The sequence below is a fragment of the Primulina huaijiensis genome, unplaced genomic scaffold, assembly GCF_012295235.1.
Source record: "Primulina huaijiensis isolate GDHJ02 unplaced genomic scaffold, ASM1229523v2 scaffold43167, whole genome shotgun sequence".
Classification (NCBI taxonomy): domain Eukaryota; kingdom Viridiplantae; phylum Streptophyta; class Magnoliopsida; order Lamiales; family Gesneriaceae; genus Primulina; species Primulina huaijiensis.
The window spans coordinates 7,981-20,645 of NW_027360427.1; the positions used below are offsets into that span (position 1 = coordinate 7,981).

At 33.2% G+C, this 12,665-nt stretch overlaps 1 protein-coding gene across 2 annotated transcripts; it reads right to left on the minus strand.

Annotated features, from left to right (window-relative positions):
* Positions 1-2,694: 2,694 nt before the first annotated feature.
* Positions 2,695-6,007, minus strand: LOC140969955 (protein NRT1/ PTR FAMILY 4.5-like). Of its 2 annotated transcripts, none has more exons than XM_073431489.1 (6): positions 5,736-6,007; positions 5,558-5,651; positions 5,230-5,447; positions 4,364-4,795; positions 4,082-4,206; positions 2,695-3,822 (listed from the first exon to the last, which is right to left on the minus strand). In XM_073431489.1, the coding sequence occupies exons 1-6, from the start codon at positions 5,736-5,738 to the stop codon at positions 2,892-2,894; spliced, it is 1,803 nt and encodes a 600-aa protein (XP_073287590.1). In that variant the 5' UTR covers positions 5,739-6,007; the 3' UTR covers positions 2,695-2,891. The 2 variants fall into 2 exon arrangements, with proteins under 2 accessions (XP_073287590.1, XP_073287591.1); XM_073431490.1 differs by having other exon boundaries at positions 5,558-5,648; positions 5,736-6,006.
* Positions 6,008-12,665: the final 6,658 nt, after the last annotated feature.

The following is a 12,665-nucleotide window of genomic DNA, read 5'->3' on the forward strand; positions in this document are numbered from 1 at the left end:
TAGAATGCCCAAACCAGAAAGAGCCCGAATTCGGTAAAGGTTTTCGGTCCACATCTGACCGAAAACATGATATGGAGGCAAGTCCAAGTGGTGAAGGTTCACACAAGACACGTTTTCTCCGGGGACCATACAAAAGCAAAAGATCCCGACAAAGGTAAACAAGAAATATGATCCAACTACTACATTGGTGGAGGATGGACCACCCAACCACCACAACATGAATTACTACTAACTAATGGTACACAAACTAAAAGATGTTGTAGGACACAACTGGCAAAGCAATTACAAGTTTGAAGTCCGAAGATGAATTCATTATTCAACATCTTCATTTTCATTTCAAAATAAAATTTAATACTTTCATTTTATGTGTGTTGTAATTCCAGTTACAATAAGTAGCTATAAAAGTTTCTTCTCCTCTACAAGAGGTTACTATGAATAATATGTTGTATATTTAAATAAAAGAACATTGGCTTATTGTCCCTCTCATATATTATTTTCAAAATTTAACTTCTTTACTATACACCATGAGGTAGGAAACGATACGTGGTTGTGCTAAATGTTGTTTAAGGGATCTACGTCAGGAACCATCTGTTGTGACTACGTGGTTAGGCTGTAAGGAGCAGTCATCCGACGGCATTCCGATCAAAGAGATAAAATATTTAATTTATTACATGAAAGCATGATGTGCTATATGTATATAAAACTCTCATATACATGGAATATAGACGGGAAACCTTGTGTATCCCTATAGATATAACAATGTCACATGCCAAAAAAATGGCTCAACGCTGATTTTGAATTTTTTAAAAATAAAATTGGAAGCTTAAAATAACTTTTGATGAGAAATGGAGTAAAGTTTAAATGAAAATAAGGTTTGAAGATTTATTTGAAATTTGCCGTATATTGTATCATGTAAGAATAATTAATTTTAAACATTAAAGAATCACGCCAATGAAAATGTATATAATTATTATGTTCCTAGCGTACAAAATATATGTAAATGTCGAGAGTTTAAGAATGAATAAATTTTTAACCTATTTGTTTCTTACATTTATCCTTATCATCATCATCATCATCATCATGGAGTTTCGTTATCCAATCAAAATCAAGAAGTCTCCCCTAGTGGAGAGATTTATTCAACTGCACCACAAAGAGCGATTAATTAAGTCCGGCATACTGCTCTCGAATTCTTATGTGGCGTTCTATATGGTAATCCGTTTAATATCCCGCCGCTCTTTTTAGTGGGGCGGATACAATTATCTTAATCGGAACTTACTTTCATTCGAAATCCACACAAAAAGCTAGTAAAATCCTAGCACATGCATTACGGAAATGGACATGTTCCTGCTTGTAGTGACAAATTGCACTTGGGGGTTGTTTAGCTAGGTCCATTTACATTTCACAGAAATCATGTTAATTTCTGAAAAGATAAAAGAGTATAAATCCTGGCCCAACAAGATCTTAGACCCATTTTAATTATTTCTTCTACCAGATCTATAGATATACAAATATTATGGAATATATATACAAGTGATATCTAGACAAAGAACATATAATTTCAGATTGTCGGATAGATAAATTTGAAGTTAGATATTTCAAATCTATAATAATAAATTAATTGATTTGTTTGACAAAATCTACTTGATAATGAATTTCAAATTTTAATTAATTTTTTTTGAATCATCGATGTGGATTTTAAAATCAATGAAGCGCCTTGCCTTCGAATAATATTTTTGCGTGACTGAGAAGCTGAGGCACTCAGAAGTAGTCGCTAAGGCGTCTTTCTTGCCTTCGAATAAAATTATTTGGCGACGTTGGGTGCCTCAGCGTCCAAAAATAAGCGTTGATGAGCCTGAGCTTCGAATTTGTTTCCTTTATCATATGCTTTTACTTCTTTGTTCACTTTCATATCTTTTGTACCATAAAAATTCATGTTACCTATATTTTTGCACAAACACAACAAATATCAAACACATAATTCTATACGAAAATTAGCGTAAATCTATGTCAAAAACCCCGAAAATAAAAGTGTAAAATTACATTTATCAAATATTAAAATTGATCGTCGGAGTATATTTAACTATAAAAGATATATGACTAAAGATATTACAACTCAAAATTTACATGACTAAAAGTGATGTTTTTCCGTTAACATGATTAGAATTTGCCTCGGCCGCAAATATCGAAATTACGATTCGACATCGTCCTTGAACTCGCGACCACCCCTACGAAGATTTTCCCTTCATTAAGTCGGTCCCTACAACAAAATCCATAGTCTAGGGGTGGGTTGAAAAGGAATAAGACTATACGAGCATTATAAAATCATTTGAAACTAGGTATCGAGAGGACGCTTCAATGTGCACGAGTCTTTTCTCGGGCCATCATCGTGAACAAAGGGCTCATCGATAGAATAAGACTACCAAAAAAGAACTGGAGTAGGTCTCTTGTGAGACGGTCTCACGAATCTTTATCTGTGAGACGGGTCAAACCTACCGATATTCACAATAAAAAGTAATACTTTTAGCATAAAAAATAATACTTTTTAATGGATGACCCAAATAAGAGATCCGTCTCACAAACTACGACCCGTGAGACCGTCTCACACAAGTTTTTGCCAAAGAACTGATGCAATCCACAGAACAATCAAAATCCATTCATATTTTCTATATCTATATCTTGTAGAGTAAATATCCATTCCCCCAAAAACATTTTTACAACATTATTGTGAGTACATCTAAGTATCGATTCAAGCCAATATAAGATCATAAAAAATCACAGCACACAAAAACCCACAAATAAATTAATAATAATAATTGGAAAGGCCATCAAGACTATAACTTTACGAAATACCATTTAAGTTTCATCTCCTGTTTTCATGTAAATATACTATATCAATCTTTCCCATTCGTTAGCTCAACGGCGGAGCCACCATTTACAGCCTTCAACGGATCCTCTTCCGCCACTGCCTTGAAGAGAGGATTGATGGACTGTGAAGTCGGAACAGCATTCTTATCGACTACATTTGCGTCATTGTTTTTGTATTCGTACCATGTTGCGAAATACAGAAAGCAGAGAAAGTTTAGCCCGCTCAAGATTGCCAAGAACCAAAAGAACAAATTCAAATTGTTCTTGTCCAAATCTTGCCCATACAACCAACCTTGTTTGCTTGGCGAGATTCTTTTCGTAACTGAATTTATAGCACTCACAAAAACACTGCTCAAGAAATACCCAAAAGATTGTGATATATACGTGAAAGAGGTTGAAAGTGACCTCATGCCAGCAGGAGCTTCTTTGTAGAAAAATTCAAGCGATCCCACTAAAGTAAACATATCAGCAATACCGAATATCCCGTATTGAAATGCCAACCAAAAAAGACTAATGGGCTTCAACGGATTCCTCAAAGATTGATTTCTTCTCTTAACTTCTATAACTGCGGCGATGGCCATGGACAGAGCTGAGAGAACTAGGCCAACACCTATTCTTTGAAGCTGTGTGATTCCAGATGGATGCTTTGTGAAATTACGAATAAAGGGGACAAAAAGACGGTCGTAGATTGGAATAAGGATGATCATAAAGAGTAAAGGGATGATGGGGATTGAAGCTGCTGGAACTTGGAAAGAACCAAGATGGGAATCCATTCGATAGCCTTGTTGAACTGAGAACGTTTGTAGCTGTGCCATGCATGTGTTAAGCAGGATTGTACTAGCAATAATTGGCAACATTCTAATTAGGATTTTTACTTCTTCCACTTGTGTTATTGTGCAAACTTTCCAAGGGGAGGGCTCGGCATTTCGATGGAGAATCGCTGCTTTGTCCAGCCACCTACAGTTGGCGTTATGTAAAGATAATAAGATATAATAAAGAAAGTGGACATGATCAGCATGTATATGTTGGTAGGATATTATATTCCCAATCCAGTTTGGTTTTTCAAACAAAATTCAAAATTCCATGTTTTAATGATCAAGGAGACAAATTTATATTTGAGAAGGGATTCAAATTCAGCATTGGTAAGAGAATGAACTATATCTACTTGACACGAGTCAGACATAGGAAGCATACTCATATCAGATTATGAGAATACCTAAATTGATTGGTATGAACAATTTTTTGAGCTGTTCGGTCTGAGTCTTTCTCGTTGATCTCATATAGCTCACTAGTGCCCACTGGAAGTGACAACCCACGATTTTTTATTGCCACAACTACAACCTGCACACAAAAGAAAAGTTGAATTAGTAATCATAACTCTATCTAACCTACATCAATTCTGTCAAATAACAGTGGACCGAGTGTACATAATTAAATAATGCTAGATAAGATGCTTATTTAGCATGAAACAAGGTGAAAGCAATGCATATATTTGTACCTGTATAATTCTTACAAGAGGGCTTTCTCGCGGGATTTGAAGGCGATAGAACGGTTTCCCAACTGCGAGAAAGATAAATCCGACTGATGAACCAATAGCACAAGTAAGAAATCCCTTCCACCAATTCTGATTGTTCTTATTAGTGGCAAACCAAACAATGACAGTAACACCAATTGACGAACCAACAACAGAACTAAGCAAGAGCCAGTTGAAATAGCTAGCAAGACCCTTGGCTTCTTTTGGGTTTTTGGCATCGAATTGGTCTGCACCAAGTGCTGGAAGAGAACCCTTTACCCCACCAATACCTAACGCCAAGATACACAACGACGCGTAGAAATAGACAGCAATTCCACCTCGAATGCAACTGGACTTTCCGCAAGGTTTTGGTAGTAAATTATCATCATGAGCCTGGATTGTCATCATTGATAGAGCCTAACAGAAAAAGAACAAGACATAATTTCTTTAATCATAAAGGGGTTCATAAGCATAATATTAATAGCTCATGAGTCACATCAAGCAAGAATTCAAGAATTCGTACATTTCAAAAACTTTAAACCAGATGGAATGTTTTCTCACCAAATGGCAAATATCAATGTCATGACATTGATATTATCCCTTCGATGTGAAAAAAGATAATAGTGCGTAAGACCAAACTTAGTAGCATCTAAATCATAACCGGTGACAATGATACACCTCAATTTTTAGAAATAGTACTGTAGCCCATAACCGCGTGGCAATTATTGTTCCCAAATTATAGCCAAGCAAACTAAATATTTCCTCGTAATTTATTCAATGATCCTTGAATTATCCCAAAAAAATTCACAAAAAGATTCAAGACAGGGACATTTCAATATAATTAGATTTACCAACACTTCAAGAGAGCCGAAGATTAGGCAAGTCTTGAATCTGTTAATGTAAGTATCCGAGATCAAACCACCAATAATTGACAACAAGAAAGCTGATCCCATGAGATTGGTGAGAGCGTTTGCTGCACTAGACAGATCAAAGTGCATCTTGTACGAGAAGTAGAGAACCAAGCTCACTAAATTGGCAACAAAACCCATATTGTCCAATGCCGCCAAAACTACATACAAACACAAGAACAAGACATCAAATCCTGTGCTAATACGTAGTTCTCACTGACCATTTGTGCAAGAAAATACTCATCAATAAACAAAAAACTAAGCCTGGTACCGAAAACGAAGGAAGCTGCTCTGAATCCTCCTTTCCCATTGTTGACTTTCGATGGGCTTAGAATGTCGTACCCTGTCTCCATGTTTTCCCCCTGCTTGAATGGGACAACAAATAAATTAGCTTAAAACTCAAAACCCATTTTCAAAGAGGGCTTTTCAAGAAAATCTACAACTCTCACCATGGTTGGGAGTCAAGAAATAGCGGCTTATTCAGCAAGGCAAAAGACCAATTCGTAGGCAGCTAGATTTTTTCTAGTTACGAGAGGAACGAGTGTGTAATGCAAGAGAAATGGGGGGAGTGGCTTAATCATAAATATAGGCAACAAAGAAAGGTGCATATAACCTCCATTGACATGTAATCGATCGCTTTCTTGTTCTCACTGTCTTTTTTTCCTCTCTCTCCAAGAATTCATGATTTGGACATTCCACACTAGTGGAGTGGTGATGTGTGAGTTGGTGTTTGTGTGTGGGGGTGTGGGCACAAAGCTGGCTAAGTTATACCATTGAAACATGACTTAAGGTCTTAGGCTACATATCCAAACAAATCAATCCAACTTACGAGTTTTGGGGTTGATTTATTTGTTTGGTGAATTGTCGAATTCCAGTCAAATTCATGTATGTATCTAATTATATTGTGATAAAAACTTGTGTGAGACGGTCTCACGAGTCGTATTTTGTGAGACGAATATCTTATTCGGGTCATCCATGAAAAAATATTACTTTTTATTGTGCATATCGGTAGGGTTGACCCGTCTCACAGATAAAGATTCGTGAGACCGTCTCACGAGAGACCTACTCTTATATTTTTGAGTGAAATTTGGGTCAGATTATTTTATTTATTCGAGTTGCTAGTCTTCACTCCTCACTCGAAATATTATTTAATATACTAGTAGCTGAGATACACATGTTACGAGTGTGTAATAGTATATAAATAATATGAATTTATATATTTGATACATTTTTATTTATAAACAAAAAAGGAAAAAATAAAGCATCTTTGTGTGAGACGATCTCACGGGTCGTATTTTGTGAGACAGATATCTTATTTGGGTCATCCATGAAAAAATATTATTTTTTATTCTAAGAATATTATTTTTTATTGTGAATATCTGTAGGGTTGATCCATTTCACAGATAAAGATTCGTGAGACCGTCTCACAATAGACCTACTCTTAAAAAAATCAATTAATATTTGCATGATTAATTAAAATGCAATAATTCATAGTCAAGTTAAAATACCAAATATATGGGTATCGAGTCCATCGACACAAACCGATATGTCTTCACCTCTAATTTCTTTGTTCTAGGCTTGAGTTGTTGAAATGTGAAATTTTTTTAAGAAGCAATTTTGACCTATTTTTCAAGTTCTTTAACTGAGATTTGATGTACTATTATATTAACGAAGCATGTTAGTTCGATCCTAGTATATGGGCAGTGCCCTAACCACTAGATCCAACAGCAATACGAGAAGTCGTGTCATTTTTTCATATGATACAATGTATTGGTCAAAGTAGACAAAAAATACATATGATCTCTTTACGATGTTTGGATAAAAATTTTGGATATTTTTCGGTATTAAGACAAGGCAAAAACTTGTATGAAACGGTCTCACGGGTCGTATTTTGTGAGACGGATCTCTTATTTGGGTCATCCATGAAAAATATTATTTTTTATGCTAAGAGTATTACTTTTTATTGTGAATATCGGTAGGATTGATCTGTCTCACAGATAAAGATTCGTGAGTCCGTCTCATAAAAGACCTACTCTTACCACAAAGATAGGGTAGAATAAATCTAAAAAAGTAATGGTTATAATTTGAAGGATATGCTTCTTAATTTGATTTTGCATAAAATTTCATAGTGAGAGAGGAGAATTATTCATGAAATATAAAATGTGATAAAAAAATTTAAAGTACGCGTAATAATGTCTTTTACGTGTGATATGATATTTAATATAGCGTGGCATTATAACAAATTCTATAATAATATAAATGGTCAAATACATGCTATCTCTGAAAAAATAACATGATATCTCATGTGAAAGGTACATCTCATATAAACAATATTGACTGAGATATACGTACATATCATGTAATATAATGACTTACATAGTCAAATTGACGTAGATGAGTTAGTTGAACGTGTGAAACTTAAATCAAGGTCGAATTTTACGAAAATCTTCTTTGTTTGAGTCTGTCTGTCTGTGATATTCTGTAGGCTTTCTTGATTACCTAATGTGTATAGTGTATTAGTTAATATACATATCCAGATCTACGTATATATTTTTTGTCGTATATAAAACAACATTACATACATATTGATATGTGAAATATGAGATGTATTGTATAATTAAGACAAAAAATATGTAACAATACATTATAAATGAAAACGAGAAAAAAATTATCAACTCAAAATAAATGACATTAAAAATTTAGTTCTCAATTTCTCTTGGTTTATCCCTAGCTGCTGCAAGTTCCAGTACTAGTTTGACTTTTTATGACAACACATACATTTTTCGCGAATTAAATGACTAGTTTGACAAAAGATATGGTGCATAAATTGATATTTTTTTTATTAAATTTATTCATATCAAAAAATTTTCAAGATCCCTTTTTACAATTTGGTGACCACATTCTTCCATTCACATCTCACATGATACATATACAAATATATAAGAATAAAAGAGAAAGATTGCTTTTACCAACTTAAAGATTTCTGTTTTAACATTTATAGTTTAACCACATTCAAACCATGTCTATCAATTTTCAAGATCGAATTTTAAAATTAGTATAAAAATATATATTTAATATATATATATATACACACACACACACACTTTCTTCAATCTTCAATTTTAACGGTATATGATGAGTTCCTATCGAGATATTAGAGGTTTAATCCTTTCTTTTTTTTTTTTCATCACAATTTTGAGTCTGTCACATATGACTTATCCATTCTAATTTATCAAGTCAGCGTGGTTTTCAGGTTACTGTGTTGATCATTTGGATTTACTCAAAACGCACAAAGATAATAACTGTGGATTCCAAGGTTAAACAAAATTATAATTATGATTATTTTTAATATTATATTAACTTTTTTAGATCTCGATGCCATATTTTTAAAGAAACATGATTAAAATTTTCTTACTGTAAAATGTTTTTTAAAAAATAATGTCAGTACGGATAACTGTAGAGTGGAGAATTAAATAAATTGGAAGATTTTTTTGGAAAACCATTAATTATTTAATTTATTTCCAGCTTTCTTATTTTTAAAAACCCATTCGTAATCGATTGTAAAGATGAATAAGTAATGACTATATATTTTTTATTAATTGTTTTGTTATCAAGATAATAGAAATGATCCATAAATTATTTTCTATATCCGATTTAACTCATGACGATAATAGTAAAATGTTAGAATAGATGTCCTGTAAGCCAACTGTTGGCTGAGAATTTATTGACTCAAGTGTAATAAACAATATTTATTTTAATATAATTTACTTTTTAATGGTTTCGTTATACTTTATCTGTATACTCATGCAAGCAGCATAGATAAAGACCTTGTTATGCTTTAATACAAATGAATCGTAATTCGATGTTGAAACTCATTTGTAAACACTGCATATTCTAAATTAGTTCCTAGTCGATTCAGCCGCCTAAAACAGGAATAAAGGTCGCTTGAGCTCGAGACTAGCATCTGTGATGTTGTGTACTGCGTTTCTTGGTAAGGGCATGAAGATGTCCAAACATGCAGATAGGTAGTCATATGATGATTATACCGAACAACCCTCCCTCGAACTTTCCAAGTGGTTATCATTCATCGAGATGATAAGTCTGTGGTTATGATTATACACATTAGTCCTTACGATCCGGGACAACACTGAGACTTTATATGCTAGGACTATGTTTTGACTCGTTTACCGGCTCCAGGAGAGTCATCAGGTGGCGAGGTTGGGTATAGTTGCGACATATATAGGAGCCAGTGCATTGTAGTCGGGGATTCACCGCTCATCTACGGGTGTTGATATCTTATGTGATCTGAAGTAATAATAGTGCATGGAATCTCTGGCCAGAGTATGAGATGTACGTTGGAGAAGGAGTTTTCCAAATAGTACACGCAATGCCACAATTATATGTGTCACATAGTTATCGAATTAATATGCAACCCTCGATGAACCAATGGTTACAGATTCGATCGTGATATATGAGATGAAGGGACCGTACTGTACGTTAATCATAATCGACTGGTTCTTGTAGGCACTATCAGTGATACCTAGGGGATCATGGGGCGATGCTACTAGACGCTCTTACCATGATCCGATGGGTGCAATCAGAAATGAGTTCTGACTTTCATGATCAAGGTGTTGATGAAAAGAATGGGGCTAACTAGGGTAAGCCCGAATAAGAATAAATTTTATTCTGAATCACAAGTAGTTGTGAACCCACGGCTAGCTGTATCCTTGAACCATTGAGGGTCACATAAGCAATGGATCGTTTGTTCCCGTTGAGAGAATAAATTCAAGGAGTTGAATTTATATTATGATATAATAAATTCAAGAAGTTGAATTTATGATAATTAAATTATGAGATAGTAAATTCAAGAAGTTGAATTTATGAAATTTGGAGAGAATAAATTAAAGGAGTTGAATTTATAAAATTTGAGAATTTAATTTATTAAACTCAAATGTTGAGTTTATTAAATATTAAATTTTGGAGGTAATAAATTCAAGGAGTTCAATTTATAATTTAAATGTTAAATTTATGATGGATTTAATTTATTAAGCTCAAAAATTGAGTTTATTAAATATTAAATTTTGGAGGTAATAAATTCAAAGAGTTGAATTTATAATTTAAATATTAAATTCAAATGTTGAATTTATAATGGATTTAAATTAAAAGTAATTGGTATATGTATAATGGACTTGTAGGAGTACAAGACCAACATACATATTAAGGTTCTTAATTGGACTTTAAAAGATTAATTAATTAATTAAACTAGTTGGACTAGAATAATTAATTGATTAAGCCCATTAAGTATTTAATTTTATTAATGGGCCCTAAGCTTATATATATGTGTATTAGGCTTAAGGTTAAACACAATTCATTCACAATTTTTCGAAAATCCTCCTCCTTCTCTCCACAAAATTTCGGCCACTTCCTTTTGAAGGAGAAGTTTGAGCCGTCTCTCGTTTTCAATCTCCAACGTAAAAACTTCTTCTAATTTTTCTAGTGAAAATTATAAGATGAACAAATCATCTAGTCGTGGACCTGATTAGAAAAATAAAGAACGGAGTTTTCGAAGAAAGTTCGTATGGATTCATAAAGAGCTATATCCGCCTAAACCGGATTAGTTGGAGCCAAGTGATTTAATTCACCAAATGTATAAAATTTCAACTTCCTATGAGTGTCTAAAACAAATATATTTTGATTTTCAAAATAAAATAAAAATTTTAAAACTTCTGCTGCGTTTGGGCACGAGAAAACCGAGATCCAACATAAAATCAATCCCTATCTGCTTAAAATAATTTTCAAATTTAATATATAATTTATTTAAAAGACTTAAGTCTTGCCACACTCATTTTCCAGAATTATTATTAAATTATATATGTAATTATTAACTAAAAGTAGCTTCTTCTAGACAAATTTTCGAGTTCGTTCTTGCGTATCAAGTTTCATTGTCGTTAAAATAATCGAACTAAGAAACCATTGACCTGTCAACGTCGATTTAACTTATAATATAAAATTATACAAAAAATAAAAATAAAAAAGTGTTACATATAAAAATAAAAAATAAAAAAAAATTCTTGGACAGTCTATTGGTACGACAATAATTTAATGTATGTGAAGAGGAAATCGAATCTCTAAGCTATTAGGTGAACCCTTTTTTTTATTAAAAAAAAAAAAAACTATATAAAAGCAGAGAGCCGGAAACATGTAACTTCTAGCTCAAACAATAAATCTAAATTGAAAACAAGATGTGATTTGGCAATTACTTACATTTTATCCACATATTTTTTATGTGTTAATTAATTGTAGTTAATTCAATTTTATACTTCATCAATCAACCTTCTGTATGTATATATATATATATGTTAAAATAGTTGTCCAACGAACTAATTTGTGGCTTGGATTTTAATGATTCTAACGTAAAAACAACATTTATTTTAATAATATTTTACTGTATTATTCAATTATGTCATTTACTTTATCTGTATACTCATGCAAACTACATAAATAAAGCCCTTGAATATACTATAGGTATCATGAGGTGTGCATCGCAATGAAATTATGAAACTCATTAGGAAGTGTGTCGTATATTCTAAACAGGTTTCTAGTTGAATCAGCCGCATAAAATAAAGATAAAGGTCGTTTGAGCTTCAGACTAACATATGTGATGTAAACGCCATGTTTCATTGGCAAGGGTATGGAGATGTACATTCATACAGATGAGTGATCATTTGATGATGCAATAAACAACCCTCCATTCGACTGTCTAAGTGGTTATCATTTATTGAGTGGAATAGTCTGTGGTTATAGTTGTACGAAATTAGTACTTTGACTCGAGACAACATAGATACTCTACGTACTAGCACGCACTTTGATCCGTTTACCGACTCCATTGAGGGTCATCATGTGATGACGTTGGATGTAGTTTCAAAATATGTAGGAGAAAATACATTGTAGTTGTGGATTCACTGTTTGACTACGAGTGAAGATATTTTATGTGATCTGATGAACCAATAGTGCAAGTAATCTCTAGCCAGAGCAAGACATGTGTTTTAGGAAAATGTATTTTCCTAGCTGTACATACCACGTTACTATATATTATTACTAATGAATACATCACATCGTTATCAAATTCAAATGTAATTATCAATATAATAATGGTTGCAGATTCGATTGGAATATATGAATTGAAAGGACCGTACAATATGCTTATCATAACTTAAGGTTCTTGCAGGCACTATCAGTGATACTTAGGGATCATGAGGCGATGCTACTAGACGCTCTTTCTATGATCTGATGGCTGCAATCAGACTTAAGTTCTGACATTCTTGATCAAAAGGGTTGATGAAAAGAATGAGGCTAATTAGGGTAAGCCCGAATAAGAA